Raw genomic sequence first — 23,256 nt, 5'->3', positions numbered from 1 at the left:
CATTTTGTCCAATTTCCTGTTGGGAGACTTGTTGTTAAACGTTGCTATAACGCAATCTAGACTACAGACCCCATTCAGACAAACAGTACTGGAAGTTTCAACTATGTAAAATGATTCATTTTTTTAAGTTGGCTAGACTCCTAGACTGCATAATTTGCATCGTCAGACTAGAAGGATAGATACCATTCTTCATTGACCTATGGATGTTTGAGCATAGTTTTCTTCTCTCTGTGGATTTAAAGTGCTTAAACATTAGACCATTTTTGTTTACAGTTGCCTTTTGCATCTTCTGCAGTTACAGCTACTTACATTTCAAAAGACTATAATTATTTATCAAGACTGCCCTCACCATCTAACAGCTTGACTTAATGAAATACACCTGGTACCTCTGATTACCTTGTTAAGTGCTCCTTCTGCATGATGATCTGTAACTGCATGAGCCTTACTCCTCTAGCCAGGTGTACAGCAGCAGTCGTTTAATAATCAACCTGCTCCATTTGCTTGGTGGGCTGGTATAGTTCTTAGGTGGCTGTTGAATTTCCCATGGGACTAGTCAGTAAAGATTGATGTTTTTGTTAAAAACACAAAAAAATGATAGATGGTATAATCTTTCTTAAAACCCAGTTTTCTTCTTAATGATAAAAATAAATTAGTTTTGTTACCATAGTGTAGGAAGGTAAAAACTCTCAAATAGCCTGTCCAGAGTACTTTATGATTAATGCACAGCAACTGTTTAATTCTTTAAATTTCACCTATATAGAGTGTGTTTCTTGCTAATCCTTTTATACTAATATTTGCAACTGTTTAATTCTTTAAATTTCACCTATATAGAGTGTGTTTCTTGCAAACCCTTTTATACTAATATTTTTGCAAAGCAAACCGCTTGGGTTACAGGTTTATCATTTCCCATTGACTCTTAACGTACGCTTCATTTTTTGTTTTTTAATTCTGAAAATAGATTGTTTAATGATACAGATTCTAAAAAGATGTTTTTATTTTCTCCTTAAATGGTCACATTCTGTATTTATATAATCATGCAAAGTCACTGGCTGGGTTTGTGAAAGGCTTATCAAGAGGAGAAAGCCTTAATGTGGTTGTTTTCTCCTTCGTGTTACGCCTTTCCATTTTGTGATCACCCTACCACTGAGGTTTTCCACTAGATTGGGCCTCCGCATCGAGGGAGGTTTCACAGGCAAAGCTGCAAGGTTATGCAGTTATCCAGGGGAGCAGAGAATGCTAATTGGCAATGTGCTGTCCCCCCAGCAATACTGATGGGACCACCAATTTCAGAGAATAGCTTAGGCATGTAAAATTTCATTAGAGGAAGCGAACTGTGTCAAAGGGTGACGGTCACCTATCCATTCCCATAAAAATAGTTGCAGTGTGGGTAAGCTCAGAGAAGACATGGGGGTCTGTGTCTCTGTGTATTGAAGGGTGTGTGTGTGTGTGTGTGTTTTTATGTCCATGTTTCTGCTTGGATGGTCGTACTTGGGTGTTTAGGTAGGGAATTCATTGTGTGTATTATAGCGTGGCTGTAGGAGAATGCTTCCATAATTGTGACTGACTGTTGAGAAGCTTGTTTGTCTGTGCGAAAATAAAAAGTTCCTACCTTCAAAGGTGAAGGAGCCTCTTTAATTTTAATGAAAATAAAATATTTTTGTTGTCTCATCTTTTAAAAAAAAGAATGAAGACCTCTCTTTTGTGCAGAAACACAAAGTTAGAACTCAAAGCTGGTAATTCTGTGTAATCTAGTGTTCAGGAGTCTAGTATTCTGTCTGCTACACAGTCTACCTTAATGAAATGCTGGTACTCAGTAGGGTGCTGTAAAGGAAAACGAGTGGGATTCAGAGATAGAGCACTTATTCAAAGGATGAGATTCTGAATTGTACTGTATATTGCAAAACAGCTGTGGTACAGGGGGCATCCGTTCCGTACAGACAGCTGCCCATTTCAGATGTAGTGCCTCACAGCGCTCAGTAGAGAGTCCATGCACTGTAATGTAAAATTAGTGGTATACTGAGCATCTGCTCAGTATGTGTATAATTCACTGAAGGTCATTGCATGAAAAAACTGCTGAGGGCTGTGGTAGCAGGTAGGGTTCACTGCAGAGTGGAATAGTGCATCCTGCAGTCATATAAGGTAGGCTATGCGAGGGGTAGGTAGATTATTCAGAAGTGCACAGAGTGCCGCATGCTGTGCATGTCAGTGTTATATAATGCAGCAGGCAGTTAAGGTCTTATGTTATTTAAAAGTCATATAGCATCGTGGGCTATCCACCTGTATTTTAGTGTAGGAAGTACTTGGGGGGGGGGGGGTAGACAGTTATATGTTGAAGATGTACAACAGGACAACATTGTGCACTCTGTTTTCCAAACAGCACAGAATATGCCCTAGTGGTATTCTAAGGGTGCATAGTAGGTTAAACTTTGAACCCCAAACTGTTGTTCTACTTAAAGGCAGACATAGCCATATAAAAGCAGACTTCACATAATTCAGTGCAAGTATGGTGGTGTAATGTAGATTAGTGCTGCTAAAGCTAGTACATTGCAATGGCAATGTAACTCAGAAAGAAAACTTATGTTATGCTCATTTAGATGTTCTTCATTCCACATTGCTGCAGTCCTAACTATTGGGGGTAGTCCGCTGTCCAGTCGGCCCGAATACCAAAGTATAAGGCTGACGTCGGTCAGGGCGCACTAGACTGACGTCAGTACGTCAGGGTACTAATGCGCATGACCGACGTCATATCCTCAGTCTTTTTTGCCGCATGGTCCGATGCAGAAGCAATTTTGCGAGTGCAGGTTGGCGTTCTGAAAATTTCTGAAGTCAGAGTTTCAGACCGAATCAAAGTTGGCTAAGTACCCCGTTGGGGAATATTTTGGTTTTTTCTTGCCTCAGTATTTACCCGGATGTCAGAAAAAGTGAATAACTGTATTTCTTGTGGGAAACAGATACCTCATAGGGATTACCATACTTTGTGTATACCTTGTTTAGGGCCTGAGCACGACGTTGTTGGATGCCGTTCTTGTGCTAGATTTAACAAACGCACTATTAAGAGAAGGTTAGACTGTGCCAGGTTAGTGTTTGGGAAGCGTTGTAACTATAAAATGCCGTCGGATGCTCCGACGCCAGCTTCGCTAAAAGCGCAAGGACAAAACAGCAAAGCCTAGGGGAAGAACCGCAGTCCCAGACGCCGGTTCTTTAGAGGGCTCAGTGGAGCCGGAGGTTTTGCCAGGTGTTTCTTTGGAGTCTCAGGGAGACTTTACTGTTACAGGATGTTTCCTCTCAGGAAGTAGGCCAGGCTGAGGGGCTTCTCAGGTGGCTGTTCTTCCCTCACTTCCTAAGGTGGTTAGGGCCTCCCTTCTGTTTCCAAGGCTTCTTTAAGGGCAGGCCAAGTTTTGCTTCAGTGGGAGTTTCTCCTAGTGCTTCAGGGTCTTTGCCTAAGAAACATATGCTTAAAATGGCAGAAGATTTGATTACTATGATAAGGGGTTCTATGCCCCCTCCTGATAAGAGGCCTAGGGTGGAACCTGAGCTTGAGAGTTTTGAGCAATGCTCGGAGGCTTCTGAGTCTTTGGCTGAAGACTTGCAGGAGTTCCCTACTTATTCTGATTCTGATGTGGATGATTCTACTCCATCAGCTTCTCCTCCTGAGGATTTTTCTTTTTCAGAGACTTTGCATTCCATGAGGGAGCATTTTAAATGGGAAGGCCAAGATTTCTCTGATTCCAGGAAAAGGCTTAGGGAGTTCGTGTTTTTACCCCAGCACAGGCCTTTAGCTATACCTCCTGTTTTGAATGTGGTGGAAGATGTTTTTGCAGAGGCTTCCCTAAATCCTGATTCTTTGCCTCCTGCCCCAGTTAAACCGGATAGGTATTATAGGGTGCCTGAAGCTCATAAGTATCTTTTTAAGAGTCCTAGGGCAGACCCAGAAACTGTCTCTCAGGGGCCTAAAGGTGTAAAGGCCTCAGTTGTTAAAAATCCTGTCCCTCCTGATAAAGAGGCAAGGGCTTTGGATAGATGGGGAAAGAAAGTGTATACTTCTTCCACTTTAGCCATGAGGGCGTTGAATTGTCAGTTTCACATGTTAAAATATCAGAATTATCTTCTTTCACAGTTGAAATCTAAGGTGGATGCTCTGGCGGAAGGTATTGACTGTAAAGAGTTGCAGGATTTAGTTCATGTGTCTGAACAGGTGGGTAAACATTCCTTGCAATGTGGTTTTGATGCTGTGCAGGCCTCCTCCAGGGTGGCTGCCACTGGTTCTGTTCTTCGTAGGCACGCCTGGTTGAGAGATCAGAACTTAGCTGAGCATGTTAAGACACGGATTTTGGATGCTCCTTTGCAGTCTGATGTGTTGTTTGGTTCGCCTGTGGAAGCAGTTTTGAAGAAAATGGAGGACAAGGCTAAATCTATGCAAACTGTTAAAGATTTTTACAGGTGCAGCCTCAAGTTTAGTAGAAATTGGCCTGCTAAGGGTTGGACTTTTCCTGCTTATGATTCCCAGTCTAGGGGTAGGTCTAGACGTGGTAGGGGCAGAGCTCAGGGTTCTTTTAGGCCTAGGACAGGAGTTCCCCTGCTCAGACTTCTGGGAGGGCAGGGGTCAGTCCTTTCGTAAGCAGACCCAATGACCTGCCTTTTCAGCTGCCAGTTCATTCTCGCCTGGCAGCACCGTTGGGAGGAAGGCTGTCTCTTTTCAAAGAAAATTGGGATTTAATTACCCAAGACAGATGGGTTCTGGATATCATTCACCACGGTTACAGGTTTTATTTCCATACCTTGCCTCCTTTCAAAGGCATGCCAGACATTCCTCCTCTACAAAGACAAGAGGCTCACAAGCAAATTTCTCTGTTACTCCAATTAGGGGCCATTCAGCCGGTTCCTGTGCCAGAAAGGGGCCTAGGATTTTATTCTCGCCTGTTCCTAGTACCAAAAAAGGGGAACACGTGGAGACCAATTTTGGATTTATCTATCCTCAACACTTATCTGGACATTCCCAAGTTCAAGATGTTGACGTTACAACAGCTTTTACCTCTGCTGGGCAAAGATCACTGGATGGTAACTTTAGATCTCAAGGAGGCTTACCTTCATGTGCCAATAAGACTAAGTTGCAGGAAGTATCTGCGTTTTCGAGCTGGAAATTCTCATTATCAGTTCTCTGCATTGCCCTTTGGCTTATCTACTGCGCCCAGAGTATTCACAAAGGTTCTGGCTCCAGTGATAGCTTACTTCAGGCTAAAAGGAATTCAAATCTATCCTTACTTGGACGATTGCCTGATTCTGGCTCAAGAAAAGGAAGACCTTCTACAGCATTTGGGATATGTCATAGCAGTGCTAAGATGCCTAGGGTATTCTGTGAACGAAATAAAGTCCAGTCTAGTACCCTCTCAAGACATGTGCTTTCTGGGTGTGAGACTGAATACAGCAGCCCAGATGGCCTTTTTAACCCCGGACAAACAAAAGAATCTTTCCAGTTACTTCCATCAACTATCTCTTCAGTCCGGGCTGACTGCAAGGACAGTCCTTCTTCAAGCCTTAGGGTTCATGGCATCTTGTATTCTGGTGCTTCCCAATGCCAAACTGCATATGAGGAAGCTACAATGGTATCTCAAAAATGTATGGACACAGCACTGCCAGGATTTGGACACTGTCATTCAAGTAATACCTTGCATTCAAAAGGAATTTTTGTGGTGGGCTCAGGAATGTCACCTAAACAAGGGACTCTCTGTGACCCGGCCAGAGGCGAGTCAGATTCTAATGACAGATGCCTCAGACATTGCTTGGGGAGCTCATCTAAATGGAAAGTGGATACAAGACAAGTGGCCTGCCAGACTACAGCATCTACATATCAACATGAAGGAGATGTTAGCAGTCCAATTTGCATTAATGGCTTTCAAGGAGTTACTTCTTCCAGGGCAGGTGTTGATTCTAACAGACAACACAACTGTCATGTGGTACATCAACAAACAAGGTGGTACACATTCTTACCCATTGTGCAGGCAAGCAATGATTTTATGGGAGACTGCGCTCAGCTTGCAACTAACTCTTCAGGCAAGGTTTCTGCCGGGAGCACAGAACTCTTTAGCAGATGTGTTAAGCAGACAAATCATGGATCCCCACGAGTGGAAACTGGATCTTCATGTATTTCAAAAGTTGACAGTGTCCTGGGGAACTCCAGACATAGATCTGTTCGCTTCTCCACTAAACCACCAGCTGCCAAAGTTTTGCACAAAGAGGTTTCATCACACAGCTTGGAAAGTGGATGCTCTTTCTTTCAGTTGGAAAAATCTTCATGTGTATGCGTTTCCACCTCTGCCTCTTCTTCCAAAGGTGCTTCTAAAGGTCAGACAAGACAAGCCAAGGATGATTTTATTAGCTCCAGATTGGTCTCGGCAGCACTGGTACCCATTACTGAGGAGTCTGGTAAAGAAGCCTCCATGGCCTTTACCCTTGATTCCACACCTGTTGTCTCAGAGAGAAGGTCACCTGCTCAATGTCAAGCTTCACTCTCTTCATCTAACAGCCTGGCATATTCTGTTTTGAAAGACAGCAGGTCTCAACTTCCTCAACAAGTTTTAAATGTGATTATGGAAGCCAGGAGACCTAGTACAAGAAAAGTGTACGCAGAAAAATGGAAGAGATTTTTATTTTGGAGTGCAGCAAACAATATGGAGATTTCGGAGCCAAATCTGAGTGTGGCTCTTCAATATCTTACTGAGTTATTGGACAAAGGTTTGTCTTTCTCTTCCATTAAGATTCATGCTGCAGCAATTTCAGCTCACTATGATTGTGACCCACCATTGTTTTCGCATCCTTTGTTCAAGCAATTTCTTAGAGGGGCAAAGAATATAAGACCCCCACGTAGAGCTCCTACTCCTGCTTGGGACCTCAATTTTGTGTTGGAGAAACTTACTCTACAACCTTTTGAGCCTGCGGCTACTGCTGACTTGAAATACTTGTCATGGAAGACTGCTTTTTTGTTGGCCATTACTTCTGCAAGAAGGGTTTCTGAGTTGCAGGCCCTTATGGCAGTGGAGCCTTTTTTGATTTTTCATAAGGATAGGGTATCTTTACGTACTAATCCTTCCTTTATGCCTAAGGTGGTTTCTAGTGTGGCTTTAAACCAAACTATTCATTTGCCTACTTTTTATGCAGATCCCCAAAATAAAGGGGAAAAGATTTTGCACACTTTAGATGTACACAGGCAATTGCGTTATTATTTGAGCAGGACTAAAGATTTTAAGCAGTCTCAGCAGTTGTTTATTTCTTTTGCTTTGAGTTCTCAGGGCAAGCCTGTGTCAAAACAAACTATTTCTAGATGGATTGGGTGTTGCATTACATTTTGTTATTCCCATCATGGCAAGGAAATTCCAGCTGGGATTAGGCCTCATTCCACTAGGGCTACTGCCACTTCAACAGCATTTCTAAGGGGGGTGGCAACTAAGGATATTTTGGAGGCAGCTACTTGGAGTTCAGTGCATACTTTCTCTAAGCATTATCACCTTCCTCTCTACTCTAAGTCTAGGGCTGGTTTTGCCACAGCTATTTTGCAAGGCATGTTGTCAGTTCCTGCTTCTTTATGATTTGCCAGCCTCCCTTACCTCTGCTTTGGGATTCTACCCAATAGTTAGGACTGCAGCAATGTGGAATGAAGAACATAGTACAGTTTTGTACCTACCATAAATGTAGATGTTCGAGGATCCACATTGCTGCAGTCCAATTTACCCTCCCTCCTTCCCCTCTGTGTTTAGGGGTGGTTGTGTAGGTGAGGTTATAATCTGCTAATTTTGTATATTTTGTATATATATATTTTGGTGCAGGTATGTTGGTAGTGTTTGGTTTTGGGCCTTATCTTTTCAGGGTCTTCTGACATCTGGGGCAAGAAAAGACTGAGGATATGACGTCGGTCATGCGCATTAGTACCCTGACGTACTGACGTCAGTCTAGTGCGCCCTGACCGACGTCAGCCTTATACTTTGGTATTCGGGCCGACTGGACAGCGGACTACCCCCAATAGTTAGGACTGCAGCAATGTGGATCCTCGAACATCTACATTTATGGTAGGTACAAAACTGTACTTTTTGCATACTGTTTCTCATTTATAAGCTTATAGGTAGTTACTATTCATGCAGTCCAGGAGAGCATTGAGGAGCATAACCCAAATTCCCATTTCTCCCAAACCACTGTCTGGTTAAGTGAATTGCTCAAGGTCACACAACAGGCAAACAAAGGATGAAGGAATCCAACTGTATATAAGAGGAAGTATCTCATTAATAGCTGATGGCCTTAATCCTCAGCATGAACTTCATAATCTGGCTGATGTCTCAGAAATGTGGAATCCTGGCAGTTTACATTGCTGTGTTGAGTTGTACTGCCGTTAATAAAATGCAGTGGTACTTATGAAAGCCATTAAGGTGCTGTTGTGCTACAGCAATAGAGGCTGCTACATAGAGAGTGTATGACAGAACAGTAATGTAAATGTTGTGCGTGCGTGTCGGTGTCTGTGTGTGTGTGTGTGTGTGTGTGTGTGTGTGTGTGTGTGTGTGTGTGTGTGTGTGTGTGTGTGTGTCCGTGTCCATGCGTCCGTGTGTGCTCGCTCATGTTACAGACTGAGTGATTGCAGGCCTTGCTTGCTTGAGCAACTGCAACTGCAAAAATATACTCTGCTATCCTAGTACACCTACATAGATGAGATTCCATATATATCCTATAGGCAGTCCTAGTATACTGTATAGTTGTCTTTAAATTGGATTATAGCACTCCTGTTCTTGCAGTATAGCTTATTTGAATATGCACTGAATGCCAGTATCTCTTGGTGTAGAATAACATCACTTCTGCAGCTATACTGCAGTTTTGCTTTTGAAATGAGTTCACTGGCTATATGCTGTGTAAGCCCCATCTGCGAGTCTCACTGGTGATTTGCACTAAGGAGTTGTTTAGCAGTTTATGGACTATGCAAGCAAATATGTGAAAATGCTCTCTGTGAGGGGCCATATCAAAATTTACAGGCACATACAGGATTGCTGGACATAGAACATAGTAAAAGATGCAACTTAAAGGTATAAATGTATGTGTACAAATACTAGCTGTTACAAAAAATGTCACTGCTGATCCATTTGTATTATCCAGGTGTAAATGAAGAACGGGTAAGACGTATGAGTAGAAGGCAGGACCTAAACAGATTGCATATATCTAGATGTGAATATGTACCAAATGTTAGCAGAGTTATTGTGAATGCTGTGGGCAGATACAGTTGATCATGAAGCAAGAGTGAGAAGGGTGGCATCTGCTAGAAATGTATATGCAGAAGTAGCTAACAGAATGATTCATTTATGTATCCTGCATTCTAAGGCAGTTCTTTAATAGTGATGTGCTCCCTCTACACTGTCCGCTATCATATTAATATTAACCTATTAGTCTAGGGCACAACCCCTGATCTTTACCAGGGTATGCTGCTATGGGAAGGAGAACAGGAAGACAATGCTCCCAATTCGTCCAGCAAAAGGCCTTTTGCCTAGTGGGCTTGCCTGCTTAACTAATGAATAAGAAAGGGTGTAAAATAAAGGAGAAAAATACATTCTTCCCTCCTTGGCTGGGCCTCAGCACCATTAAAGTATTTTTCATAAAGTACTGAACTCAGGACAAGTCTGTTTCCTTCTGCAGTGAACATTATTAGAATGTTTCACTGCATTCCTTTTTCTGTATACTGAGGCTAACCATGGCAGATCTGGGATTCCCAGTATGTGGCGCAGTTCTGGATCAGGTGTCCTGTCAGTGTCATTTACCTGTCTAAGGCTTCCCAGCTACCAAAATGTGAGTTAATTCTTGTATCTTCTGGCTGCAGCCACCTTCCTTCTTGCAACTACCTTTGCACCATTTATCACATTGTGCCTTGCATTCTTTGTCTCTAAATCATGTAGGTTTCTGCACACTCAGAATTGTCCCTCAAGCATGTCCTTCAACTTGTATGTGTATATACTTTGTGAAGTGCTGTTCTATTGTGCAAAGCTAAACTGAATGTCTCTTGTCAGTGCAGTGTCTTTTATGTATCATCACTTCAGTGTATGTCAAGAACTCTATCTCGGAAACACTTTTCTAGATCAGCAGTACATCATTATAACTCATTTATATACGGAGTCCCAGCATTCATGTCTCTGAATCCCTCTTATGCATTAGAATTGCGTCAGAGTAACACATTTTTTTATCAAGAACCTTTCTTTGAGTTGTTTTCCAACATAATGTCAGCATTGTACTGGTGGGACTTGCACGCTGATGAATAAAAACCTTGTCTCTAGCAGTAGGTTTCAACATTACGTCAGGTGATTCTGAGCCTGGATTTTCTGGCTGGTGTTGCCATTCTCCCTTTTACCTGTCTATTCCCTCTGACACTAATCGTTGTACATAATCTACATTACCTTAGTGAAACTCAGTGATGTGCTGAACTCCAGTCTGTATACATTGTAGTGAATGCATCTTGCACAGTTATATTTATTTTTCTGAATCTCACCCATAATTTTATGTCTAAAATCACAACCAACCTATATATTTCAGTACCTTTTATATTTGTTACTTTAAAGATGAAAGATTGCTACAGTTTATTCTTAAACAGGATGTTTTGGATATTTTGCATATTCTCAATTTATAATTATCATTCTGACCTTAATTTGACTGTGCCTGCACATTCCAATAGTCCTTATTGTTTTCAAATTTTCTTGCAAAACTTTACATATCAAGAAACTTGGATACTCAGCCCTGTACAATGTATTGCATGACTAATAGCTCTGTGAGCAATCTGTCATTGAGTGCAGTGCCTCCTTTAGTATGTACCTAACCAGGCATATCCAACAGTTGGAACGTCCACAGAAGTTCTTTACTGAAAGAATACAGGGTGCATGTAATATGTCCTATGCAGACTGCCTCAAGGCCCTGTCCTTTGTATTCTGTCTCCTATAGGCTGTTGAGGGCAGCTCTATGCTGGCATGCAAGGCATTGCCAGACAGCACTTTGGACCTCCTACATGTCTGCAAAACAAACAAATATCACCAGAACTGCCAATTCTAAAGACTCGAACCTTACCTTTGATATAAGTAGGACCTGCTGGAAAGACAGATATGTATCCCAGAGACATATATTCCAGATATTTTCTCTGGAAAAGGCTCCCCATTCATATGAGGCAGAGTTCCTCCCTAACCCAATTCAAATGTAATTTGGACAATTGGATGGGGAACAGAAAATTCATCCCTGGTTTGGCGGCTGTCTCTAATGGACACACGAAGCCTGAAATGGGCCATCTCGGGTGCCTGCTTTTAATGTTTCATCTCCTAAGCCTCTGCTTACATTTATGAAGGGTATGAGAACTTGTCAGAGATTTGGGATGCATGGCTAGGCCTAAAAAGGCCTTTGAGGTCATTAGCCTAGTAAACCCCTATGAGCCCGTGAACAAGGAAACAACTGGCTGAATTTGTGAAGATCAGTCTGTACTTCTAAAAACTCTGTTTTTTTCAAAATTTTAAATGACAGAAAATATTGCTTTTCTGAGAAAAACATTTTTAATATTGATGTAAGAAAACAGCAAAAACATAGTATTCAGAGTCTTTTGGGTAGAAGGAATCACATGTATGCATTTGCTGTGAACCAGGTAGCAAAATACTGAGCAGTCAAATGACTGTGTAGACCTGTAGTTCCTATGAATAATAGATCAATATTTCAGAAACCATTTGCAATTTTTTTCAGGAAAATGTTATGAAGCTCAGCTACAGAATGTATTTAGATGGGGATTTTAAGTTTAAAAATGTGCACTACTGTGTGTTCATGTAACACATGCCATTTCATATAGGTTTGGAGAGTGAGCATCTATAAGTCTTGTGGTAAGTATCATTGCTTGAGATTGTATTTTTTGATATCTCTGAAGAATTAACTCAGTACAGATATATTCTGGACAAGCGCTACAGTTATTGCCCTGAACAGAGGGCATAATATATATCCTGTTGGAATCTAATGACCGCGTAGAAAGTGAAGACTGTTACTGTGAAATACTTGTGCAGCCTGCATGAAGTACCTATGTATAGGAGGCAATAATTCAATTACCTTTTGAGTGTTCTTAGTAAGATTTCAGGGAATTGTGCATAATCTATCATGATTATATGGTACCCAAACTTATTAAATGACTCGTAGTTCAGCTCCATATTTGGCTGGAGCATATTACCATGTTAATTACACAGATTTTTGGTGATAGTATCTTTCCAGTGGCAGGAAATGACATTTATCCACATCTTAAAGAAGCTGAGCATATTGTACTTGGGCACCGTATACATTCTAATCCATGTATGCTTAGTGGTGCTTCCTACCAAAACAAGTCTGTATGAGATAGATAGTTTAACATTTCTGGGGAATATATTTGGACATTGGGTTATGAAATGCACTTGTACTGTACTTTTAGTTTTATAGGTAATGGGGACGCTGCCCCCATGAGGAAAGTGAATATTTCAGTGTTTGTTGAAGACCTTAAACTAATAATTTCCTGACAGTTCATATGTTGTGCAGTTATAATAATACCGTGATCATTCATTAAGCCAAATTATAGAGTGTGCTTTTGATTTCATTGACAAAGTGCCACAAAAATGTAGTTTTGCATGTATGCTATCCACAAAGAACAAGTTTAGCTTAGAGAAGATGAGACATACCCCATCTCCACTTCAACTTCTGCTGTAGCCTATGCAGTAAGCTTAGTTCATGGTTATCACATAGTTCATATTGTTTGTACCGTTCCTCAGGGATGTACATAATGTGAAATGACTTGCTCCAGAAACACCTACACTATTGTTTGTCACTAGTGTATTTAGATTGTCCTCGCCAACCCTATGTAGCAGGGAGGGGTTATAGCTTTCAAATCTTTGTTCATGTCTTAGTTGTGGCAAGTATATGAGGGTTGTGATGTGTAAGCTAGTCTTTAAAAGCCCTTAAAACACAGCTGATTAACTCATTGATTACAACTCACTGAACGAGTGAGTCTATATGTATACATAATAATACCATATAAACAACACTTATTAAGTGTCAAACACGCAAAGAATTTTTAGAGGTGAGCACATTCTTCTGCACCCTCCCATATAGCCTTACTTATTCTCATTCCAAGATTGTGCCACCTGTCGGAAACACCACTGTTGAAGCATATGTGGAAGATGTCTTGCTGCGATGTATCACCTCAGTATACCACACGTTTGTTGAAGTCATATCTTTAGTGGCGTACTTATTTCAGCTACTGCAGTAATATCTTTAGTGGAGCAGTTATTTCAGACAGATGCTGTAGTAATATCTTTAGTGGCGCACTCATTTTAGACAGATGCTGTAGTAATATCTTTAGTGGCGCACTTATTTCAGACAGATGCTGCAGTAATAACTTTAGTGGCACACATTTCAGGCAGATGCTGCAGTAATTTCTGTAGTGGCGCACTTATTTCGGACAGATGCTGCAGTAATATCTTTAGTGGCGCACTTATTTCAGACAATACTGCAGTAATTTCTTTGGTGGGCACTTATTTCAGACAGATGCTGCTGTAATTTCTTTAGTGGCGCATTTTTATTTCAGACAGATGCTGCAATAATTTCTTTAGTGCATGCTTATTTTAGACAGATGCTGCAGTACTATCTTTAGTGGCCCACTTATTTCAGACAATACTGCAGTATGCCTAGAAATCTCAGACTTTTCCCCCTAGTGGCGGCACTTGTACAACTTCTCCAATATCTCCTCATCTTATTTTTTTTATTTTTTTACCTCCCTCCCCTACAGGAATGAGCCCAATGAGTCCTCTACCTACACTCATTCAGACCATTTGTTCCATAGTCACAGTAACCAGGAATTCCTGAACAAGCTGAGAATACCTCATTCTTGTATTGGAATCCCACAAGAGCTCATCTACTTGTGTCAAGATTTGGATGGTAGGGAGCAGAAAAGTTTACTAGTTTTGTAGGTCAGTCTACCCTTCCCGGTGGTAGACTATCACCCTCTGCTGCACTGGCTCTTCCAAGATTCACTATAGCTGCCCTCCAAGAAGTATGCCTTTACATGCTGAATCCCCCCCAGCTCATAGTTCAATGTGCACGTTGCAGTGTGGGCCCAATAGACTCAACGTAGAAACCTATTACTCCCACTGGGTGTCATCAATGCCAGACCCACAGGCAGAGCCCCCTCCCACCAGAATGTATCAGCTGGCAGTGGTCACTCGCTCCCATCTTCCACCACTGGCGCCTACAGCCACTCAAGCTGCTGTTTGAACTCTGGTCCCCTGCAATTTTGGGCTTTATCTCTGTATGCCACAGACTGGCTTATTTCATCTAATTTTAAACCTCCTTAAGTTGATAGCTGAATTATGCGTTTCAGCTCTGTAAAATTTTTTCACTTTGGGTTTACAGTGTCGCAGCCTTTTCAAGAACTGGATTGCCTTATGTTGCTGTTCTTTGATCACAGCACACTGTTATGTTATCTGTGACATTAACAATGCCTTCCAGATGTTTCATGTATGAAACAACTTTTTGATACTCTGTATGTGCTGTAAACACAATATGAAAGTTGGAGAAATCTGTCTAATCTTGTAAATATATTAAATATACGCAGCTTGGAACTTCCCTTATCTACCTTGATGTGTCAAAATCTGAGTAGCATCAGGCGCAAGGGAAAATAATTTACTTTACATCTGACATGACAGCAACCACTGTCGTAGTACAGAATGGATATGCTTCATTTTTATAGCTTTATTTAGATCTTGTGGATACATGCATCTAAATATGTTCTATTTTGTAATGTGCTCAAGTGTTTGGTTGGAAAGATTTTTTTTCCATTACTTTGTTTGGGGGGGGTGAATTTTGAAATTGGTTGGAAATCATAAACAGTGGAAAGATTAGAGACTTGCCAGGGGACGAATGAGTGCATGTTTAATGTTCTAAGTAGTGAGGATTAAATAAAAAAGGGGGTGGGGACATGTTGGCATGAATTTTAGTTGTCTTTTTAAAGATGTTTTTGAATAACTTCTACTTTGAATGTTGCTATTTGCGTGTGGTGACTTAACTGTTTATCAGTTTACTCTTTAACATCATCTGCCTATTCTTGGTGATTAGAGCTGTTTTGCTTGCACATCTCTTAGCTGGATATATTGCGCTTTTACCATGTCAGTGTTAAATGAGTATGTCTAGTTCTGAAAATTACTTGCAGGAAGTAATATACTGAGACTTCATTTTAACAACCATACAATGTGCAAAGAAACCAGACCACTTTCAGAAGTTATGGAATCCATGAGTGCACTACAGACAGTCTTGTTCCTTCAAGCTTTCTATGGTGCTCTTGTGCAGAAATGAGTGGATTTTGACCCTGGTTTACATTCCTACCATCCCACTACAAGTATCGTTATATCTAACTTAATTGGTTAACTGGGTAAGCGAAATGGTCTTTTTCTGACTCTTTTCAGTCATGACTTTTACAACAGGATCAAGTGTAAATCAAATACGAGTATGTGTCTGTATATGGGTTACTGGCATACGATGGACCTTTTGGAATGTCAGACATTTATATCTGCCAGCATATGAGATCAAAACCTCATAATGCTGGAGGTCTCAATACAGTGAGGAGTTGAAATTTTCCCTTTACCTGTTGTGATGAGATGTTAGAGCTAGTATATATAATTATCAGGTGGTGTGATATGTTAGAGCTAGTATATATAGTTATCAGGTGGTGTGGGAATGTTTTTCTTATTTTTTTGTTATTTTGAGTTTTGGTGTTTTTGTTCTGTATTATGGCATTCAAACATACTGCGGTGGTGGTGCTGCGGTAGCGTTGTCACCTCACAGACGTTGCCCGTTCGATTCTCAGTTAGAGCGTCTTCTGTGCGTTGACATGCGTGAATGGGTGTTCCTCTGTTGAAGGTTGTGCATTAGGCCCGGCAAGCCAGTACGTAAAAATCTCCTGCCAATCATTAGCGGATCGGAGTTCTGCTGTGGCGACCCCTAACCGGGAAAAGACGAAAGACACAAACAAATTTTGGCATTCAAGTATGAGTACTGCATTTTGTAGAATGTGTGTTTTATAGGCGATTATATTCTTTACACTTCACAAAACTGTGGTCTTAGTCTCTTGTGAATAACTTCCTCCCTGTCTTCCCAACATAAAATGCATCACTGGCATCACATTTTGCTACATAAACAACATTAACTGTCTGATATGCATCTTCTCTCACTGCCATATAAAATAAACACAATATTCTGGTCCATAAAACGGGGACTATTTGCCATATAATGGCAATACTTAAGTGTACAAGCATAACCTTCCCTAGCCATATTGTTATAACTTCCATGTTTAACCTCTCAAAACTCTCTACCCTTCTCTAACATTTCTTTTAATGCCATTTCCATTATGGAATAAAACTGTGGTAACTCAGTAATACATTTGGGGATAGTGTAATTTCATTTTAATATATTCTAGTTAGAGATTGTAATCCTTGCTTCTCCATGTCAACCCAACTCACCTCCCATCCTTGTAACCCTGTTATCATCCGCTACTGTACTGTTTGTATGTAATAACCCAGGTTTAAATTTACTCCTCTCCCAATGCTCCATTCACTGTCTTCACAGGATAACCCTCTATGTACTAGCATACACTAGAGGTCCTTTAAATTGTTATTGAGCTCAGCTTCATTTGTAGTTAATGTACTTACTTTAATGGCCTAATTTTTAAAGTCTTCATACTGACTGTATGTTTACCAGTGTGTAACAAGTTATTGGTATTGTCCTTTAATTATATAGAACACAAATTTCCTTCCAAATACTTGTAAATCTCCACATCCAAGAACTCCATCAGTCTTGGATGCATTCACCTTGAATCTTAAAAAGTTGTACTTTTGTTAATGCATTCTATATATTCCTTCAATTATTCACATTTCCCCTAGCATAAATACATTGTCAATAATGCACTGTACACTGACTAACTGAACTTCTAAATGTGCTTCCAGTGTGCCATGAACAAATTAGCAAAGATCCGGGCTATCACAGCCCCCATAGCCACCCCAACCACTTGTTTAATACACTTCTCTTGAAACAAAAATGTTTTTCAAGATCAACAACAGCAGGCTATCAGTCCTATTTCCACCTGCTACTTCCAACAATCCATTATTCAAGATTACATTTTTCACTGCAAACATCTTCTTTTGGAGATATTGCAGTATATAGTGCAGTCACCCATCTGTTCATGCAGACTGTCTTTAAAAGTTGCTATGGAAGGACTCTTGCTTGATAGGTAATATTCCAGAAATGATGATGAGTTAGGGGTTTGGGTATCTGTCACCATGTCTGGTGTTGATGAGGTAGTATAGGTTTACATGTCTGGAATGGGTGTTTGCTCTGAAGTAGTTGAAGGAGGGCTGGGTCATCCATAATATGGGAGACTAAGCAGAGATCACCTCTCAAGAGTCTATATGATAGACTAAAAGCTCTGCGCCTCTACTCACTGTCAGGATAACAAAGAGTACTGAGGTTTGAGATCTTTTTAGTGATGAAAACATTGAGATATCTTGAACTGGTTTAGGTACTTAGTGAGGTACATGCTGAAGGGTGCATTATATTCAATGATGGGCCCAATAAGGGATGGATTAATTTGGACTCTAAATTTGTTGGACCTTCGGAAAATACCATGAAGGATGCATTTTAAAGGTAGAAGGGTTTTCTAACCAACACATAGGTGTGGTGGTAACGGGAGATGGTCAGCGTACATGCCAGAGTGTCTGAATGTGTTAAATTAAAGTGAAATGTTATGTATATGGTAAGCAGTAGTGATAGAAATACCAGAGGAAACTATGCTGAATTTTTTGGTATTGAGGGTTAGCCCATGATTATTACACAAAGCATTTATTTGTCCGGCCTTTGCTGGAAGATATGAGTATTAGAATGGGATTTGGTTACCACCCCAGTTTGCAATCCTCAGCAAACCTGGTTAGACACATTTCCTTGATATTGATTTTTATGTCACAGAAATATATACCAAAGAGGAGAGGAGCCAGGCCAGAGCCTTGTGGGGCACCACTGGTGACATTTATTCTGCCTAGAGGAAATATCTCTAGACCTTTAACATTATGGATATGTCAGATAACCAGTTATCAATCCAGTGAACCCTGTGGGTTAATGTCTAAAATATTCCTATAATCCACTGTATCAAACAAATATAACATACAGTAGGATCAGAATAGAATAATAGCATTGGTCCTTCATCAGAAGATCATTAAAAAACTCTTAAGTGCTGTTTGAGTACCATATCTTGATTAAAAGCCAGACAGAATGGACAATACAAATTATTCTTTCATAAATAAGATTCCAGCTGCATATAAACCTCCTCTGTGCTTAACCCAACAATAGAAGTGTTTGTAGTTTTAGTTAGTCAAAGGCAGCCATTTTTAGAATAGGAGTAACCAAGGCCTCCTTTAATACCGCAGGGGAAAAACCTCTTGGAGACAGTGCAGCAGTCTGGTGCAGGAATGACCTAGTTAATCTAGGCAGGACAAAACCAGCCTGTCAGGGCAAAGATCTGAAATGAAGATAGTCTTTGCGTGTCATAGTGGAAACTAAAGAGATAAAATCATAACTGGGTAGTGGGACATCACAACAATTTGAACACTGATACATTTTCTTAGGACTAATTAGATGCCCTACTGGTCTACAGTATACAAAGCCCAACCTAACGTAGGTAAGCTTAGGGACCAAAGTTCCACATAAAGTGAATATCTGATTATTTATGTAAAGCCTGTTGTCAAGTTGGTAAGTTTTGACTCCTTTGCACAAACCTTGGCTCAGCACTCCTCAGCTCATGGGGTTGTGGATGAATCCATGGCTGACATGACTTAAATTGAGTAAGCATACATGGGTAGGAATAAAGATGTCCAAAATGACTGTAAGTGCCTTATTGTAGCCCTCGACCAACACTATATTTTAGCATTGCAGTCCTAAAGAAAATGATACAATACAGGGATTACATTGAGGTGAGTATATTAAATTTCCTGAACTGTGCCAGTCCTAGGTCAGGGAATCTCACCCTTGGTATGTCTGTTTTAAAACAAATGAGGGAGTGGTTAGAGTCCTATATTCCACCACCAAGTCACTGGTCATAATCCTCAAGGGAAGTCTAATATATGGTCACAAAAATGGGTAGCAGAAGTAACATCCTAAGCAAATGTGAATCCCTTCATAATACAGAGGAATTATTTAACAAAAAACACTGGCTCTATTAAATGTAATTAAGTTTCCAAGAATTAACTACCTTGGCAGCATGAAGACAGAGGATACATGGAAGTCTGTGAACTCTTGAATACATGTATTCACATTGCCAGTGGGTGGTAGGTAGAGGTACCCACAGTTTCCTTCTGCTGCCATGACAAATTCAAGGACTCCACCCCTGGCCTTCTGGGGTCTGTGGTGCTATATAACAAAGAAACCTGGGGGCTTTAAAGCTACTAAAATTGGGCCAAAGTTTTTGTCTGGTGAGTCAAAAATCAAGAGAAAACACTTCTATACTTGGCATGTGAGGGGAAAAAATATCAATACCAAACACAAAAAAAAGTGTATTGAGAGTTTTTGTCCTTACAGTTCTGGACTTTTTCAGAACTTAGATTAAATACTGGAAAAGCACCTGGATTAAATGATCATTTTTCAATTAACAGTCCGCTTCAATTATGCGCTACTAATTTTGAAACTCTGACTGTATTCGTAACGTTTTTGTTTCCTTATTTACCTTGTTCAACTTATTTTATGCACTTGTTCATGTACTTGTCCGCTTACTTTTAGAGTATCACCTTATTTATTAGCTTGTAATAATGACTGCACTCAATAAATATGTATGTAGATGGGTAGTGGCATTGTGTGTGTGTGTTTGTTTCATTGATAACCAAGTCATCTTCCCACAGAACACTAATTATAATACCTGGCTTGTTGTGCGCTGACCTAGTATTACAATAGAGGACTCTGGTTGTAATTACAGGAGTGCAGGTCTCACCTAGGAGAATTGGGACCTGATGAAACAGGGAGCACCTCATTTGGCGGTGAGGTTGATTTACAAACTCTGTTAACAAATATAAGTATTCAGGTTTACTATTGTACATCATACAGTTATAACTGTTAATGGTTTGGTTATTAATTGCTAACTGTGGTTTAGTCCTTTTAATTTATCATTGCATGTTTTTACCATGAAGGGAGTCATGACTGAAAACTGACTGTGGGATCAATCCATTTTGCCCAATTAATAAACATGGGTAGATTAGTAGGTGCTCTTTCTACTCAAGTGTCAAGGTCTTAAACTGTGGAGAAAGTTCATTGTTGTATTTCCACAACAGTATGCTTTGCTTTCTTATGGTTACTTTTATGCCATTCAAGTTATCTTTGAGCTTATGAGGGCACATGTCAAGTAAGTTCTGGCCAAACAGGCAACCTTGATTTAATATTCTGTGAATGAATTTTAAACTAGCATAAATCAGTCTCATTAGATGTTAGAATATATAATTTAGTATGTTGCTTGACTGGTTGTTGTTAGTTATCCATATGTACAGCATTTGCTGTTGCCTTTCTGGTCTGGGCCATGGTTACTTGATTAACAAATCTATAATGCAACCTCATTTTGCTGGGTTAATTTTGCTATTGAATTTTTATGCCAGTTAATACAAAATAAGTACTGAAAGTAGCAAAGCAATGACACATACTTGATACCTCAAAAAAAAAAAAAAAAAAAAAGCCTAAAAAGGGGATCAGATTCTTTGTGTATGCCATAGATCAGAGAATGTCTGAGTTGTGGTGTTAAGGAAGAGAGTGGATAAGTACTGTGAAATGGCAGAGATTCTGAAATTTTATAAGAAATATATATCTGAGCTAATTTTGCCTCAGATCTCTCAAAGAACTATGGACATATCTTTTAATGCTTTTGGTGTCTCTTTCAACAAGTCACAGGGAGTGAGAATGGGTCTTCATAATGTTAGGAAAGCAGATGCGATCACTTTTGGGAACAGACATCATAACTACTAATGTCCAGTAAAGGTTTTGTAGTAAAGCTACTTCAGCTTTGGGACTAACAAAATTGACTCATGTTTGTCCAAAAGCGCAGCTAGCAGAAGTGTAAAACTTTTATGTAGAACCAATAAAAGGTATCGCATCACCAGTGCATCCCAGTATTTTATGACCGTTCCAGGCATTCTGGAATTCTCTGACCTTTTTTTGAGGTATCAAGTGTGTGTCATTTCTCTTTTTGCTACTTTTCAGTACTTCCCTTTTGTATTAACTGGTATAAAAATTCAACAGCAAAATGAGGTTGCATTATTGATTTGTTAAATAAGTAGTTGTCATAACCATGACCCAGACCAGAAAAGCAACAGCAAATGCTGTTTATGTATCCCTTTCATGTCCTAGTTAGAATTACAAAATGTCAAGAACAGTATGGAGTAACATAATCTTATAGTGTAGGTATTTAGTAATTCGGAAATAGAAGATCGACAACCATAAAACAGTGGGTCATTAAACTCTATGTGACATGAGAGTAACCATCAGAGATAACTCTTAAGTCATACAAGTACAAAACTTATATGAACTACACTTAAAATGTGCTTTCTGTTTGGACTGAAAAGTTTGAAGTGTGTTGCTGAGTTCAAAGGCATTTAACTCCACATAAAAGGTGTGTAAGACAAAGGCTTTAGAGGTAGTTTCTAAAGTAAAAAAAATTAAGATAATCAAAGGTAGGATATGCAGAAGGGCAACAGAGTGTCTTCTCTGAGGAGAACTTGAGAATACCAGAATGCCTGCAACTGTCATAAAGTATGGGGATGCATTGGTTATGTGATGCCTTTTATTGGTGCTACACAGGTTTTACACCTCTGCTAGTTGAGCTTTTGGATGAACATGAGCCGATCGTGTTAGTCCCAAAGTTGAAGTAGCTGTACTGCAAAACCTGTACTGTTCCAGTAAATATCATGTAACCACTTTGTTTCGATGTTTTCTGACAGTGGACCAGTTTTGCATTTCTTCTTCTTTAGCAGAGTCGTATGGTGCTTCATTTAGAAGCATGAAAGCTGTTGATTAGCTAGGCTTGACAGTTTAACTTGCAGGCAAACTGGATGAACAAAATGTCCATTGTAATAAGCTGTATCTGTGTAGCTGTGCACGGTTATTTGTTATTTCAGTTAGTGCATAAGAATAGACTTAAAATGGTAACTCTGAGGCATCATTGGCTGGATAATTAAGCAGAAGCAGCTTAGTCTGAAATATGATGTATTTTCATGTATTTGTCTTATTTACAACGGTCCTACTTTTTAGTGAGGTGAGATTTGTGACATTTACGGTTACAAGGGCATCTTTTGTCATCATTTTGGAAGTTTTGGTGTTATTATTTTTTTATTTTTTTTTTGTCGAGTAAAATTAATTGTTTGATTTTTATTTAGGTCTAGCTTTTGCTTCTGGATTAGCAACTACTGTGACCATTACACACCTGTTGAAAGCTGGTGATAATATTATCTGCACAAATGATGTATATGGAGGTAAGATGGAAAATAGGAAACTGTTTTCTTTCACTTCTTTTAACTGAAGGCAAATATATGCATGCTTGATTTGTAACTGTCCTATCTTTTCTATTTTATGAATCTTATGTTTGCTATCTATAATGCACAGCATCCATTTTCTTCCCACATGGCTGCAACTCTTCCTTTAATGGTTGAATGCACATTCCCTTTGACCACAGCATCTCAGCTTATTCTGAGCTCAGCCAGACCCACTAGGTTTACTGATTCAATGTCATTTTTTATTTTTTTTGGGGCTATCTTCCAGATGTGCTGGAAGCTGCTGAAGGGGGGGGGGGGCAAAAGAGGCAGTTAGCAATGTGAAAAAAAGGGCATGTATGCATGCATGCATGCATTTATGTATTACAACTGAAATACATACAGAGTTTGACATGTTGAAAATACAAAAACTGTCCATTTTTTTAAATGAATAACAAAACCAAAACATCCAAATGGCTGCATAAGACTACTGGAAGGTGGAGCACCATTGTTGTGTAACCACAGAAAGTATTACAGCAGTTTCCTCTGGATGTTGTATCATGATCTTCAGACACAAAATGCACAGACCTTGTGATTTCAGCTGTGATGACACCTATGCAACTTTGTTTTCTACTGAACATGAGTCTAAACTGCGGAGGGGGGGGTGAGGTATAAGTCCATTAAAAAGCTTTTATGCATTCAACAGAAATAAATG

General features: G+C 39.9%; 1 protein-coding gene across 1 annotated transcript in view; it reads left to right on the top strand.

Annotated features, from left to right (window-relative positions):
• CTH (cystathionine gamma-lyase) overlaps window positions 1-23,256 on the top strand; it is an 814,142-nt gene that overhangs the window by 306,022 nt on the left and 484,864 nt on the right. The window contains exon 3 of the mRNA XM_044085811.1: window positions 22,449-22,544. Within this exon, the coding sequence (XP_043941746.1) occupies window positions 22,449-22,544 (96 nt within the window). The remainder of the gene's footprint in view (window positions 1-22,448; window positions 22,545-23,256) is intronic.

Source organism: Protopterus annectens, chromosome 10.part0 (genome assembly GCF_019279795.1).
Source record: "Protopterus annectens isolate FY-2018-M chromosome 10.part0, PAN1.0, whole genome shotgun sequence".
NCBI classification, from domain to species: Eukaryota; Metazoa; Chordata; order Ceratodontiformes; family Protopteridae; genus Protopterus; species Protopterus annectens.
Note: the sequence above shows the minus strand (reverse complement) of the source record. Positions and strands in the feature narration are given on the sequence as shown.